General features: G+C 44.6%; 1 protein-coding gene across 1 annotated transcript in view; it reads left to right on the forward strand.

Moving 5' to 3' along the window:
• Window positions 1–932: 932 nt before the first annotated feature.
• Window positions 933–17133, forward strand: part of LOC129864858 (thyrotropin-releasing hormone-degrading ectoenzyme-like) — a 52542-nt gene continuing 36341 nt past the window's right edge. The window contains exons 1-2 of the mRNA XM_055937144.1: window positions 933–2122; window positions 16798–17071. Coding sequence (XP_055793119.1) covers window positions 1398–2122; window positions 16798–17071 — 999 coding nt within the window. The 5' untranslated portion in view covers window positions 933–1397. The remainder of the gene's footprint in view (window positions 2123–16797; window positions 17072–17133) is intronic.

Consider the following 17133-nt stretch of genomic DNA (forward strand, 5'->3'; position numbering starts at 1 on the left):
GAAGCCACTGTAATAAAGTCTTTCTGAGATTATATATATTTTGTTTTTACAATGTATCACATCATTTAGATTCATGCTCGTGTCAAATTACCCCTATATCCGTGCGTAATGTCCGTGCGTAAATGTGCAGATAGGCTATGGTATTATTGATACTGGTGTTAAAACAGGCTACTATCGTCATTATCACGCTCAGCATGAATGCCATGATGTAGTGTATTTAGGTAGGCTGTGAATGCTGCCCGACAGGGTTCAATATTGTGTTCTAGGGAAGGCTACTGCACCACCGCTGTGTGTAGCCCGCCGTAGCCCCCCGTCACTTGACGGTTTCAGCACTTGACTACAGTGGAAGTCTTTTCCCACATAGACCTATATAATTTCCTGACGAGACGTTGTTTCTATCCATCCTACAGTATCTCACCGAGCGAGGAGATGAGCCCGCTATTCTGCACGGAGGGAGGGAGAGCTCTCCTACTCTGTCCTACTGCGCATTTCGCAATGATCTAGGTCTATTAGTTCTCTGGCAAAGCAAGAGGGGAAACTCATTCGCTCTCTGTCGTTGGTAATTGTTTTTTTCTCCTAACTGGTTGAAATCCGTCGTGAGTTCCTTCTTACAAGAAGAAGTAGGCTGAGATTCATACGGTGCTGAATGAGAGAGAGAGAGAGAGAGAGAGAGAGAGAGAGAGAGAGAGAGAGAGAGAGACAGAGAGAGACAGAGAGAGAGAGAGAGAGAGAGAGAGAGAGAGAGAGAGAGAGAGAGAGAGGGGGAGAGAGAGACAGAGAGAGAGAGAGAGACGGAGCGAGAGAGCGAGAACGAGAGAGAGAAAGACGGAGCGAGAGAGAGAGAACGAGAGCGAGAGAGAAAGACGGCGAGAGAGAGAGAGAACGAGAGCGAGAGAGAAAGACGGAGAGAGAGAGAGAGAAAGACGGAGCGAGAGAGAGAGAGAGTCCTTTATATTGTAGATGTGGGAGCAGCTCTCAATATGAGCACACAGCTCGGAGGGTGAGGACCATCAGTAACAGCAGCATCAGCACCAGCAGCATCAGTCCCCGCGATGGATTGTGTTCTGTGCAACACTTTGTGTGCGCGGAGACGGAGGCCGTGAAGGCAGATAGATAACAATGTGGATAGCAGATTAAACTCAAATACTCGTGCTTGTGATTTAAACCTTGATTTCAATCTACCAGGAAAGTTGATTTTGGGCACTTTTATGATTCCGCGTCGCATTGCTACCGCCGGGCACTTCAACAGGGCATCAGCCGTGCTCATCTCCGCGACACATTTACGACTATTCTAAGTGGCAGCTATTACACCTGACTGATGACACTCTGTTATCGGGATTTCGTTTCCCTTTTGCGCCCGGACCCCAACCAAACCTCATATTCTGATTCGGCAGAGTATGTCTTTGGAGGATAAGCTTGGCAACAAGGGCTTATCATTCACTCCGATGGGGATAGAGGATAATAACATGAGGAACGGCAGAGGCCTGTCGGACCAATGGGCCGATAGCATGGTGGTTCGGCCCCGGACCACGGAGCGAAGCATCACCGTCCACAAGAAACTGGTCCTGGGGTTCGCCATCTCCATCCTCACCCTCATCGTCGTCACGGCCATCGCGGTTCTCCTCAGCGTCCGGTTCGAGGAGTGCGCCGGGGAGAGCAGCTCACGAGGGGCCAATGGCTCTAACGCCAAGTTCAACGGGTCACGGGATGGAAACGGGAACCACAAAGATGAAGAAGCCCAGCCGTGGAGACACCTCCGGTTACCGACATCTCTCCGGCCCCGGCACTACGACCTGCGTCTCTCAGTGAACATGGATAACTTTACATTCTCTGGGGAAGTGAACATTGAATTCGAGTGTGTGAACTCTACCAAATTCATAGTGCTTCACACGGACCGCCTCGAGGTGGAGAAAGTGGCGGTTTACTCGGATAATAAAAAACCCGGTGTCATGAGAATCCACCGCCAATTCCATTACCCAGGCAACCAGGTTTATGTGATCGCTTTGCACAGGGAGCTGAAGCCCATGAGGACGTATAAAGTAAACATTACTTTCGACGCTCAAATAGAAAGTGAACTCCTGGGATTTTTCCGCAGCTCATATATTCTGCAAGGAGAGAGAAGGTAACCATTTACATTACAGTTACGCTATGCATCCACACCCCATTGCATGATGACGTGTGAGTTAGCATTGTGTTTGTAGCCTGTACAGTCCACTAGCCTTATTTGTCCCCCCCCCCCAAAATGAAACGGTTTAGACATTATATTACAGAGTAGCCTTTGCTTTTGAACACGTTTTACGCTGTCATGTCTGGCTCTCAACCCAAGTGCCTACTTCAAAGCAGTGTGTAACGCTGTCAGCTGAGTCCCACAGTAATACGCGCCCGTTTTGGGCTTCTAGCCCCTTTAATACATGTTGTTCTGTATCCGCTGATAACCAACCATTAGTATGTGTGCTTAATGAGGGACTGCGCTAGCCTGTTCAACTCTGACACCCTCTGGTGGCATTTTCTAAATTAAGCATAACATTGTATAATACCCTGATAAAGTACATTTTGGTTTCAAAACGATACGTCCTACAAAAGATATCAACAGCCTAGAGCAGTGTTTGTGAGACAGTGAAATGGTGTTTGTGAGATCCCGAAAACGGTTCTCACAAAAAAAACGTTTGTTAATTCCAAACGGTTTGAAAACAAACTGTTATGACCCATCTATGAAAAGTCTCCCTCTAACACGCACCTGTTTTGCTCTGTGATGACGCTCACAAGCCACACAAGAGTCGTTAGAAGGTAATGGGTTCATCTACATAGAAGCTCATAGTAAATCCCAGGACACAGTGTATATAATACTGTAAGGGGTTATTCTACATAGAAGACCATAGTAAATCCCAGGACACAGTGTCTATAATACTGTACGGGGTTATTCTACATAGAAGACCATAGTAAATCCCAGGACACAGTGTCTATAATACTGTAAGGGGTTATTCTACATAGAAGACCATAGTAAATCCCAGGACATAGTGTCTATAATACTGTAAGGGGTTCTTCTACATAGAAGACCATAGTAAATCCCAGGACATAGTGTCTATAATACTGTAAGGGGTTATTATACATAGAAGACCATAGGAAATCCCAGGACATAGTGTCTATAATACTGTAAGGGGTTCTTCTACATAGAAGACCATAGTAAATCCCAGGACATAGTGTCTATAATACTGTAAGGGGTTCTTCTACATAGAAGACCATAGTAAATCCCAGGACATAGTGTCTATAATACTGTAAGGGGTTCATCTACATAGAAGATCATAGTAAATGCCAGGACATAGTGTCTATAATACTGTAAGGGGTTCATCTACATAGAAGACCATAGTAAATCCCAGGACATAGTGTCTATAATACTGTAAGGGGTTCTTCTACATAGAAGACCATAGGAAATCCCAGGACATAGTGTCTATAATACTGTAATGGGTTCATCTACATAGAAGATCATAGTAAATCCCAGGACATAGTGTCTATAATACTGTAAGGGGTTCATCTACATAGAAGACCATAGTAAATCCCAGGACATAGTGTCTATAATACTGTAAGGGGTTCTTCTACATAGAAGATCATAGTAAATCCCAGGACATAGTGTCTATAATACTGTAAGGGGTTCATCTACATAGAAGACCATAGTAAATCCCAGGACATAGTGTCTATAATACCGTAAGGGGTTCTTCTACATAGAAGATCATAGGAAATCCCAGGACATAGTGTCTATAATACTGTAAGGGGTTCATCTACATAGAAGACCATAGTAAATCCCAGGACATAGTGTCTATAATACTGTAAGGGGTTCTTCTACATAGAAGACCATAGTAAATCCCAGGACATAGTGTCTATAATACTGTAAGGGGTTCTTCTACATAGAAGACCATAGTAAATCCCAGGGCATAGTGTCTATAATACTGTAAGGGGTTCATCTACATAGAAGATCATAGTAAATCCCAGGACATAGTGTCTATAATACTGTAATAAGCTCAAGTAGTTTCTGTCACAACCTCCATACAGTCGTCACCGACTTGTTGGATACTAATTTCCCACTGAGCAAACACTTTCTGTACTTACAGCATTCTTATATATTACATTTTATAACGTTTTTGCTCGGTGGACCTTTGTCAATAAAACTCATGAATGTAACTGTTTGTCAAATAGTTTTTGCCTTGGTTATCATGATTTTTGTTGTCGTTGGTAAAACACGTCAATGGTGAGGCTACTGTAAATATGAGGGCAGACTAAGCAGATGAATGAATGTAGTGAATTTCTGCTTTTTCACTGTGGTAGACCTGGGACCAATAGAGTTAACTAAACAGGGAAAAAAAGGAAACGATTTAAAGATAAACAATGACAAATATATATTTACATGTGTTACTATTTATACTGTACCCCAATTGGCCTTACATGCCCGATCACACATTCAGTCGATCTAGTCCTACTTCTGTTGATTTCTAAACCAACATGTTTCCTAAATTGATATTTGCAAAAAAGTGCCTTAGTGAATGAGTCTGTTTGATCTGTAGCTGCAGTGTGAGTTTACATGGAGTAACATATTGACATCGGCAGTCATTTCAGAATCAAATGTAGAATAAATAGCCAGATAAGCGCTCTCAGCAGTAAGTCCTTCTGGGAGCCTCTGTCCAATATTCACATTCAGTGGTTGAACACAAACCGTGACAACGTTGCAGTCTGTTTTATTGGACTCATAACGCATCATCGTGTAGTGTTACGGCCACGTCCTCCTCAGACCTCACGCCATACGGCACCGTATCTGCAGGCCTCAATCCACCAAGGTACCAGGACCTTGCTACATTGGTCAGTCAGTTATTCTATAAGACCCGTGCAGCAAGACCTTGTTCCATTGGTCAGTCAGTTATTCTATAAGACCCGTGCAGCAAGACCTTGTTCCATTGGTCAGTCAGTTATTCTATAAGACCCGTGCAGCAAGACCTTGTTCCATTGGTCAGTCAGTTATTCTATAAGAACCGTGCAGCAAGACCTTGTTCCATTGGTCAGTCAGTTAGAAGGTCAGGGCCACCCACATACAAACACACACACAGTCACACAGACACACACACACACACACACACACACACACACACACACACACACACACACACACACACACACACACACACACACACACACACACACACACACACACACACACACACACACACACACACACACACACACACACACACACACACACACACACGTTACACGTATTGACTGGACCGCAGTCAGTCAATAGGCCAATGGGTGTGTCAGTCTGGCCATGTACTGTAGATACTGCCTGTGTGTGTGTGTGTATGTGTGTGTGTATGTGTGTGTGTGTGTGTGTGTGTGTGTGTGTGTGTGTGTGTGTGTGTGTGTGTGTGTGTGTGTGTGTGTGTGTGTGTGTGTGTGTGTGTGTGTGTGTGTGTGTGTGTGTGTGTGTGTGTGTGTTAGCTTTATCTGATTTGTATCTGATGACTTGAACCACCAACTTCTGTTCTGTGACACTTCAAAATAACAAAGGGTGCGTCTCAAAGGGCATCCTATTTCCTTTATAGTGCACTTCTTTTAACCAGGTTCCATAGGGTCACTATTTCTAGAAATAGGGCGCCATTTTGTGAACCCCGCTGATCGTCAGTGTCATGTCAGGTTACCGTCATCTGAACGCTGCATATTGAACAACGGCTCCCAGCAGCAGGTCGGTCACACAGCCACACGCCTAACAACACGCCTAACAACACGCCTAACAACACGCCTAACAACACGCCTAACAACACGCCTGACAACACGCCTGACAACACACCTAACAACACGCCTAACAACACGCCTAACAACACGCCTAACAACACGCCTAACAACACGCCTAAAAACACACCTAACAACACGCCTAACAACACGCCTAACAACACGCCTAACATCCACACGCCTAACATCCACACGCCTAACAACACGCCTAACAACACGCCTAACATCACGCCTAACAACACGCCTAACAACACGCCTAACAACACGCCTAACAACACGCCTAACATCCACACGCCTAACAACACGCCTAACAACACGCCTAACATCACGCCTAACAACACGCCTAACAACACGCCTAACAACACGCCTAACAACACGCCTAACAACAACACGCCTAACAACACGCCTAACAACAACACGCCTAACAACACGCCTAACAACACGCCTAACATCCAGCCTGGTAAATAAGTGACTTGGTGACTTATACAGTACGTTCAGCCGAGCGCTGCACCGGGGCAGCTGGGGGATCATTACAGGACATGACTTCAGTGATTTGTAAATCAATGCTAATTACACATGATTGGATCGACCGTGACGACAAACAGAGTTTTTGTCGCAAATGGAACCCTATTCCCTATATAGTGCACTACTTTAGACCAGAGCCCTATTCCCTATATAGTGCACTACTTTAGACCAGAGTCCTATATAGTAGTGCACTACTTCATAAGGAATAGGGTGCCATCTGGGAAGCAGACAGACAACGTGTTTCAGAACAGAGGTACAGGACAGGACATTAGGTTTTAGTAATGTAACAAATAGTTTGCATAACAGCCATCGTAATATTGGATAAATATTGATTGATTTTATATAGAGCTTTTACATTCTAGTTCGATGCTCAAAGCGTTTTATAGTGTAAGGGAGGGGGACAGTAGCCTGAGCGCCAGTCTGTTTGTGTTATCATGCCAACTCTCTGTCACAGCTCCCTGTCACAACTCCCTGTCACAACTCCCTGTCACAACTCCCTGTCACAACTCCCTGTCACAACTCCCTGTCACAACTCCCTGTCACAACTCCCTGTCACAGCTCCCTGTCACAACTCCCTGTCACAGCTCCCTGTCACAACTCCCTGTCACAACTCCCTGTCACAGCTCCCTGTCACAACTCCCTGTCACAACTCCCTGTCACAACTCCCTGTCACAGCTCCCTGTCACAACTCCCTGTCACAGCTCCCTGTCACAGCTCCCTGTCACAGCTCCCTGTCACAACTCCCTGTCACAGCTCCCTGTCACAACTCCCTGTCACAGCTCCCTGTCACAACTCCCTGTCACAACTTCCGGTCACAACTCCCTGTCACAACTCCCTGTCACAGCTCCCTGTCACAACTCCCTGTCACAGCTCCCTGTCACAGCTCCCTGTCACAGCTCCCTGTCACAGCTCCCTGTCACAGCTCCCTGTCACAACTCCCTGTCACAGCTCCGTGTCACAACTCCCTATCACAGCTCCCTGTCACAACTCCCTGTCACAACTCCCTGTCACAGCTCCCTGTCATGCCATGTTTCGCTTGACAATCGATGGAGTTGGCGAGAGCCCAAACAGATCTGGGATCAGGCTAGGTGAACTCAAAGTGCTGTATGTGGTTAGTTCCCATCCCTGTCCTTTCCCACTGATACTTCACCCGACTGTCTTGTCTAGTGAGCCAGAAGTCTTTCTTTACTGTAGGAGAAAATAGTGTTTGCTCCGCAGCGTGCAGGCGTTTCCCAGACACAGCCCAGCGAGGCTGGAGACGGTCCAGTCAGGTTCTGTCGTTTTCCCACGGGGTCACCATCATCCCAAACACACTTAACGCCCTTCACCACTGTAATACCTCCTTCGATTCGCTACCTCCTCCTGCCTCACCTCTGCTCTCCTTTCATCTCTACAATAAGAGTAGCCTGCTGGGCCTTTCAGCCTCTGACAACCACCCTCTCTCTCTCTACTGTCTCTCTACCTCTCTCTCTGTCTCTCTCTCTCTCTCTCTCTCTCTCTCTCTACTGTCTCTCTCTACCTCTCTCTCTGTCTCTCTCTCTACTGTCTCTCTCTGTCTCTCTCTCTGTCTACTGTCTCTCACACTCTTTCTCTACTGTCTCTCTCTCTCTACTGTCTCTCTCTACCTCTCTCTCACACTCTCTCTCTACTGTCTCTCTCTGTCTCTCTCTCTGTCTACTGTCTCTCTCACACTCTCTCTCTACTGTCTCTCTCTACCTCTCTCTCACACTCTCTCTCTACTGTCTCTCTCTCTCTCTCTGTCTCTCTCTCTCTCTACTGTCTCTCTCTACCTCTCTCTCACACTCTCTCTCTACTGTCTCTCTCTCTCTCTCTCTGTCTCTCTCTCTACTGTCTCTCTCTCTCTCTCTGTCTCTCTCTCTCTCTACTGTCTCTCTCTACCTCTCTCTCACACTCTCTCTCTACTGTCTCTCTCTCTCTCTCTCTGTCTCTCTCTCTCTCTCTCACACACACTCTCTCTCTCCCTCTCTCTCTCTCACCTACTCTCCCCTAGTCCCTCTCTCTCTCTCACACACACAATCTCTCTCTCTCTACCCCTCAGCTGCCTGTGAGTGTTGTGCCTGATTTTTCTCTGATTTTAATGGTTTAGGGAGTGAAATCCAAAACCTGATACAAACTTTGCTTTTCCTTTGAAAAACTTGGAGACATGGGGCTCTTTTGGTTTTCAGCCACAGAGCAGCACACCAAGGCGGTGGGAAGTTGGCTGGCAACTGATAAAATGGAGGGATGGAGAAATGAAATGATGGAGGGATAGAGAGATGGAGAGATCAAGGGATGGAGGGAGGCGGTGAAGGAGTGATCATAGGATGTAGGGAATGGAGGGATCAAGGGAATGATAAATGGAGGGAAGGCTAATGGAGAGGGAGCTTAATTGCCTTTTTTAATTGATATTGAGATGATTGTTCAGGCAGCGTGAGACCTAGATTAGCTTAGTCATTGAAACAGCGACGTGTTTATGTCAGGGAATACATTTACGCCGTGTCTTCATTCCATATGCCTTCTTCACAAGGGCCTGTGTGGGATTATCATCTGTTCTGTACATTCAGGAGTTATGAGAAGAGAGTTCCGTTATACCAGAGTTAACACAGTAGTATATAGTAGAGTACTGTTATATCAGAGTTAAGACAGTATATAGTACTGTTATATCAGAGTTAAGACAGTATATAGTAGAGTACTGTTATATCAGAGTTAAGACAGTATATAGTAGAGTACTGTTATATCAGAGTTAAGACAGTATATAGTACTGTTATACCAGAGTTAAGACAGTATATAGTAGAGTACTGTTATATCAGAGTTAAGACAGTATATAGTACTGTTATACCAGAGTTAAGACAATATATAGTACTGTTATATCAGAGTTAAGACAGTATATAGTAGAGTACTGTTATATCAGAGTTAACACAGTATATAGTAGAGTACTGTTATATCAGAGTTAAGACAGTATATAGTAGAGTACTGTTATATCAGAGTTAAGACAGTATATAGTAGAGTACTGTTATATCAGAGTTAAGACAGTATATAGTACTGTTATATCAGAGTTAAGACAGTATATAGTAGAGTACTGTTATACCAGAGTTAACACAGTATATAGTAGAGTACTGTTATACCAGAGTTAAGACAGTATATAGTAGAGTACTATTATATCAGAGTTAAGACAGTATATAGTACTGTTATACCAGAGTTAAGACAGTATATAGTACTGTTATATCAGAGTTAAGACAGTATATAGTAGAGTACTGTTATATCAGAGTTAAGACAGTATATAGTAGAGTACTGTTATATCAGAGTTAAGACAGTATATAGTAGAGTACTGTTATACCAGAGTTAAGACAGTATATAGTAGAGTACTGTTATACCAGAGTTAACACAGTATATAGTAGAGTACTGTTATATCAGAGTTAAGACCGTATGTAGTAGAGTACTGTTATATCAGAGTTAAGACAGTATATAGTAGAGTACTATTATATCAGAGTTAAGACAGTATATAGTACTGTTATACCAGAGTTAAGACAGTATATAGTACTGTTATATCAGAGTTAAGACAGTATATAGTAGAGTACTGTTATATCAGAGTTAAGACAGTATATAGTAGAGTACTGTTATATCAGAGTTAAGACAGTATATAGTAGAGTACTGTTATATCAGAGTTAACACAGTATATAGTAGAGTACTGTTATATCAGAGTTAAGACCGTATATAGTAGAGTATTGTTATACCAGAGTTAAGACAGTATATAGTAGAGTACTGTTATATCAGAGTTAAGACAGTAGTATATAGTAGAGTACTGTTATACCAGAGTTAAGACAGTATATAGTAGAGTACTGTTATACCAGAGTTAAGACAGTATATAGTATAGTACTGTTATATCAGAGTTAACACAGTATATAGTAGAGTACTGTTATATCAGAGTTAAGACAGTATATAGTAGAGTACTGTTATACCAGAGTTAAGACTGTGTATAGTAGAGTACTGTTATATCAGAGTTAAGACAGTAGTATATAGTAGAGTACTGTTATACCAGAGTTAAGACAGTATATAGTAGAGTACTGTTATACCAGAGTTAAGACAGTATAGAGTAGAGTACTGTTATATCAGAGTTAAGACAGTATATAGCAAGGGACTGTTATATCAGAGTTAAGACAGTATATAGGAGAGTACTATTATATCAGAGTTAAGACAGTAGTATAGAGAGGACATGATACTGTTATTTTCCTGGCCAAGTGCTGCTATTTATCCTGTAGAACGTTTCTCTGGCTTCTCTTCACCTCCAGTGCTTTTTCAGTAAAGAGTCCACATCCCATTGATAAACATCCCCTCTATGACCAACAAATAACTGCCTGGCTTTACTGTCTGACAGGAGACCGATCCCTTGCTTTGTGTGTGTATTTGTTAAATAAAGTTAAAGGTTAAATAAAATGTGTGTGTGTGTCTGTGTGTGTCTGTGTGTGTGTGTGTGTGTGTGTATCGTTGAGTGTGCCTGGCTGTGTCTGTGTGCATGTGTGTGTTAGGCAGCGTTTACACAGGCAGCCCAATTCTGATGTTTTTTTAAAACTAATTGGTCTTTTGAGCTCTGAAAAAAAAAGGGTCTGATGTGAAAAGATTAGATGTGATTGGACAAAAGATCTAATAGTGGAAAAAAGATCAGAATTGGGCTGCCTGTTGAAACGCTGCCTTTGTGTCTAATGACGGACCGATCCCTCAGTGTTAACACTGCTAAACCAGATTCACCACCAGATCTCCAATCAGCCCAACTGTCAGTTTATCAGGCTCCTACTGATTCTGATAGCCATTTAAATGCCACCGTGGGAGGGCCAAACGCCCCCTGAAGGACTTCTCCCCCCTCTCTCCCTCCTCTCTCCCCCTTCTCTCAACCTCTTCCTAGCTGGCACGTCCACCAGGCAAAGAAACTGTGTGGATTACGGTGTTATGGTTGGACTACCCAGGTTAATCCTAAAGGCAAAGCAGAGGGCTGTTCAGCCAGTCAGTCAGCCAGTCAGCCAATCATTCAGTCAGCCAGTCAGCCAGTCAGCTAGTCAGCCAGTCAATCTGTCATTCAGTCAGCCAGTCAGCTAGTCAGCCAGTCATTCAGTCAGTCAGCCAGTCAGCCAGTCATTCAGTCAGCCAGTCAATCTGTCATTCAGTCAGCCAGTCAATCTGTCATTCAGTCAGCCAGTCAGCCAGTCAGCTGTTCAGCCAGTCATTCAGTCAGTCAGCCAGTCAGCCAGTCATTCAGTCAGCCAGTCAATATGTCATTCAGTCAGCCAGTCAGCTAGTCAGCCAGTCAGCTAGTCAATCTGTCATTCAGTCAGTCAGTCAGCCAGTCATTCAGTCAGCCAGTCAATCTGTCATTCAGTCAGCCAGTCAGCCAGTCAGCTAGTCAGCCAGTCATTCAGTCAGTCAGCCAGTCAGCCAGTCATTCAGTCAGCCAGTCAATCTGTCATTCAGTCAGCCAGTCAATCTGTCATTCAGTCAGCCAGTCAGCCAGTCAGCTGTTCAGCCAGTCATTCAGTCAGTCAGCCAGTCAGCCAGTCATTCAGTCAGCCAGTCAATCTGTCATTCAGTCAGCCAGTCAGCTAGTCAGCCAGTCAGCTAGTCAATCTGTCATTCAGTCAGCCAGTCAGCCAGTCATTCAGTCAGCCAGTCAATCTGTCATTCAGTCAGCCAGTCAGCCAGTCAGCCAGTCATTCAGTCAGCCAGTCAATATGTCATTCAGTCAGCCAGTCAGCTAGTCAGCCAGTCAGCTAGTCAATCTGTCATTCAGTCAGCCAGTCAGCCAGTCATTCAGTCAACCAGTCAATCTGTCATTCAGTCAGCCAGTCAGCCAGTCATTCAGTCAGCTAGTCAATCTGTCATTCAGTCAGCCAGTCAGTCAGTCATTCAGTCAGCCAGTCAATCTGTCATTCAGTCAGCCAGTCAGCCAGTCATTCAGTCAGCCAGTCAATATGTCATTCAGTCAGCCAGTCAGCCAGTCAGCCAGTCAGCCAGTCAGCTAGTCAGCCAGTCATTCAGTCAGCCAGTCAATCAATCATTCAGTCAGCCAGTCATTCAGTCAGCCAGTCAGCTAGTCAGCCAGTCAATCTGTCATTCAGTCAGCCAGTCAGCTAGTCAGCCAGTCAATATGTCATTCAGTCAGCCAGTCAGCTAGTCAGCCAGTCAGCCAGTCAGCCAGTCAGGCAGTCAGCCAGTCAGCTAGTCAGCCAGTCAGCCAGTCAGCCAGTAAGCCAGTCAACCAGGCAGCCAGTCAGCCAGTCATTTAGTCAGCCAGTCAGCCAGTCATTTAGTCAGCTAGTCAGCGAGTCAGCCCAACCTCAGCATTGTATAAACTAACAGACAACAGCCTGGTCTAAAGTAGTGTACTATATAGGGAATAGGGAGCCATTTGGGATGCATGCTGGGTCAGAGCCTTCAGTCACACAGGAACACATTAGAGAGCCTCTATGATGAAAGCAGACCAGCACTCAGGGTTTTGGGAGAGAGATGCTTGCTGGTCTCCCTTTATATCCCTGACGTCCATAGCAGAGGATGGGCTGATGAAAGAGAGGATGGAGGGATGAAGAAGAGGTCTGGTCCCTGTAGAGGTAAAGGACAGTTCTCCTCCCCCCTCCCTCCTTCCTCCTCCTCTCCTCAGTGGTCTGAGATGCTTTGATACTCTGTAATCCAGCTGTCTGCTTATTAAACAGTGTGTTGGATGATGTTGGAAATCACTGCTTCCATCACTGACATCAATAACATCACTAACATCATGACTGTGGCTAAGTTAACTCAGATCCCCCTCCTTTTAACTTCCTATTCCAACCACACACACACACGCACACACACACACGCACGCACGCACGCACGCACGCACGCACGCACGCACGCACGCACGCACGCACGCACGCACGCACGCACACACACACACACACACACACACACACACACACACACACACACAATCCCCCCTCTCCTCACCCCACTGCCAATCTAACTGAGAGGAGAGGCTCCCAGACCTTTTCTCAGAACTCCTGATGCTGCACTTTATTCTCTCAGACGTGGCTCTGTCTCTGGAATGATAATTACAAGGAGGATTTTGGAACAGGAAAGTAGGAAAATAATAATAAAAAAACCCCGAATGTTTGGGAATGGGAAACAAGTGTAAAAATAGCAAATAAAACCTCATACTGTTAAAAAGATTCTGACTATTTTGGAATGTAATTTAGTTACTAATTGTGACTACGCGGAGTCTTGGAATAGACTACAGGACAGGAAGTTAACAAACCGGACGGCCGGCTGTCATTTATACCATTGTTACGGTGACCATGTCTCCGTAGCGATGAGTCGCTATAACGAGCTGACATGGGCACCAATTCAGCTGTAGCACTATGAGGGGTGGCTTTCAAGTGAAGCCAAGGCTTATTTCAAATGAAACCAAGACTTATTTAAAATGAAACTAAGACTTCTTTCAAATGAAACCAAGACTTATTTCAAATGAAACCAAGACTTATTTCAAATGAAACCACGACTTATTTCAAGTGAAACCAAGACTTCTCCACAGCAGAAGCTGCTAGGAGCAGCTATTATTGATGAAATATATGTACTATATACAGTACCAGTTTGGACACACCTACTCATTCTTCATTTTTACTATTTTCTACATTGTAGAATAATAGTGAAGACATCAAAACTATGAAATAACACATATGGAATCATTTAGTAACCAAAAAAGTGTTTAACATGTCAAAATATATTTGAGATTTGAGAATCGTCAAAGTAGTCACCCTTTTCCTTGACAGCTTTGCCCACTCTTGACATTCTCTCAACCAGCTTCATGAGGTAGTCACCTGAAATACATTTAAATTAACAGGTGTACCTTGTTAAAAGTTAATATTTGGAATTAATTTTCTTCTTAATGCGTTTGAGCCAAGCAGTTGTGTTGTGACAAGGTAGGTGTGGTATACAGAAGATAGCCCTGTTTGGTAAAAGTCCATATTATGGCAAGAACAGCTCAAATAAGCAAATAGAAATGACAGTCCATCATTACTTTAAGACATGAAGGTCAGTCAATCCGGAACATTTCAAGGACGTTGAACGTTTCTTCAAGTGCAGTCGCAAAAACCATCAAGCGCTATGATGAAACTGGCTCTCATGAGGACCGCCACAGGAAAGGAAGACCCAGAGTTACCTCTGCTTCAAGAGGATAAGCTCATTAGAATTACCAGCTTCAGAAATTGCAGCCCAAATAAATGCTTCACAGAGTTCAAGTAACAGACACATCTCAACATCAACTATTCAGAGGAGACTGCGTGAATCAGGCCTTCATGATCGAATTGCTGCAAAGAAACAACTACTAAAGGACACCAATAAGAAGAAGAGACTTGCTTGGGCCAAGAAATACGATCAATGGACATTAGACCGGTGGACATCTGTCCTTTGGTCTGATGAGTCAAAATTTGAGATTTTTGGTCTAAACCTCAGTGTCTTTGTGAGACGCAGAGTCGGTGAACGGATGATCTCTGCATGTGTGGTTCCCACCGTGAAGCATGGAGGAGGAGGTGTGGGGGTGCTTTGCTGGTGACACTGTCAGTGATTTATTTAGAATTCAAGGCACACTTGACCAGCATGGCTACCACAGCATTCTGAAGGAATATTCCATCCCATCTGGTTTGCGCTTAGTGGGACTATCATATGTTTTTCAACAGGACAATGACCCAAAACACACCTCCAGGCTGTGTAAGGGCCATTTGACCAAGAAGGAGAGTGATGGTGCTGCATCAGATGACCTGGCCTCCACAATCACCCGACCTCAACCCAATTGAGATGGTTTGGGATGGACCGCAGAGTGAAGGAAAAGCAGCCAACAAGTGCTCCGCATATGTGGGAACTCCTTCAAGACAGTTGGAAAAGCATTCCAGGTGAAGCTGGTTGAGAAAATGCCAAGAATGTGCAATGCTGTCATCAAGGCAAAGGGTGGCTACTTTGAAGAATCTAAAATCTAAAATATATTTTGTTTTGAACACTTTTTTGGTTACTACATGATTCCATATGTGTTATTTCATAGTTTTGATGTCTTTATCACTATTACTCTACAATGTAGGAAATAGTAAAAAATAAAGAAAAACCCTGGAATGAGTAGTTGTGTCCAAACTTTTGACTGGTACTATAGGTCAGTGCATTTGCACAGGAAAACTCTCAACCAACTGGGAATTATTTGAAATACTTTTCACCCGTGTTCTGCGATTACTAAAACTTACCGTACGCTTCCCATATGCTTCGAAACCGTTCGTAACATACTGTATACTATGACAACATTTTGTGATGTTTTTGTTCAGTTTGGTGTCTACGCCCTTCGTCAGTGATTGGTCAACAATAGGGATTCTTCAATGAAGTGTTTGTTGTCATTCAACGACAGACAACTAGTTTTCATACATGTTTTTTTCACTTGAGAAATACTGCGTCAAACATTTTAGATGTAAAATTGCTTCCACTGCAAAGACTTCCTCTGCAAAAAAATGACAGATTTCTTGTGTTATCTTAGATTAATTCTGACTATTTTGAGGAAGTGTACTGGCTACGTTGTTGATACGGCAGCTCAAGAGGGACAAACATTAATATTGATGCTTTTATCTCGTTTTTTTTCAAACAAATGTATTGTAAAGGAGTACGCGAGCTCAGACGTTCACTTCACCTAGCCAAGTTCTGCTCGGAGCAAAGCCAACCTGCTATGGCATTTACTCTACTGTGACAGATTCCGAAGCACTTTCAGTGATATGTAAAACCAAAACAGGGGGCCTATCTGTTTCAATGTGAACTCAGAGCTCATCAGTTTTCCAGGGTGACAAGAAGGCAATAGTCAAGGTGAAATGACTATTTTCTAAGTATAGAACAACTCTCGGCCATTAGGTTCCTTTTTATCTCCTAATCTAATGTGAAACTAACTCTTTGCTCTCTCCCCCGTCCCCTCTCCCCCCCCTCTCTCACACTCTTCCCGTCCCCTCTCCCCCCTCCCCTCTCTCTCACACTCTTCCCGCCCCTCTCTCCCTCCCTCTCTTTCTTTCTATCACTCTCCCCCTCTCTATCTCCCTCTCTCTGTCTTTTTATCTCACTCTCCCTTTCCTCCTCTACATCTCTCTGTTTTACTGTCATTCTCTAAATCTGTTTTCTCTCTCCTCTCTTCCTCTCTCTCTCCTCTCTTCCTCCCTCTCTCTTCTCTCCCTCCCCCTCTCCCTCCCCCTCTCTCTCTTCTCTTCCTCTCCATCCTCCTCTCCCTCTCCCTCTGTCTCTTCTCTCTCCCTTTCCCTCCCCCCCTCTCTCTTCTCTCTCCCTCCCCTCTCTCTCTTCTCTATCCCTCCCCCTCTCTCTTCTCTCCCTCTCCCGCTCCTTCTATCTTTCTTCTCTCCTTCTCCCTCTCTTCCCTCCCCCTCTCTCTCTCGCTCCCTCCCCCTCTCTCTTCTCTCTCCTTCCCTCCCCCTCTCTCTTCTCTCTCCCTCCCCCTCTCTCCAGGTACATGGCGGTGACACAGTTCTCCCCCACCCACGCCAGAAAGGCCTTTCCGTGTTTTGATGAGCCCATCTACAAGGCCACGTTCCGGGTCAGCCTGAGACACGATGCGTCCTACCTCTCTCTCTCCAACATGCCTGTAGAGGCCTCCATCTCTGATGATGATGGCTGGGTGACCAACCACTTCTCCAGGACCCCTCGTATGTCCACCTACTACCTGGCCTGGGCCGTCTGTAACTTTACCTACAGAGAGGTGACCACTGACAGTGGAGTGGTGGTGAGTTACACTAGTGACCCCCTAACCCTAACCTTAACCTTAGCCTAACCCTAGCCTAACCT

The sequence above is a fragment of the Salvelinus fontinalis genome, chromosome 11 (genome assembly GCF_029448725.1).
Source record: "Salvelinus fontinalis isolate EN_2023a chromosome 11, ASM2944872v1, whole genome shotgun sequence".
Taxonomy (NCBI): domain Eukaryota; kingdom Metazoa; phylum Chordata; class Actinopteri; order Salmoniformes; family Salmonidae; genus Salvelinus; species Salvelinus fontinalis.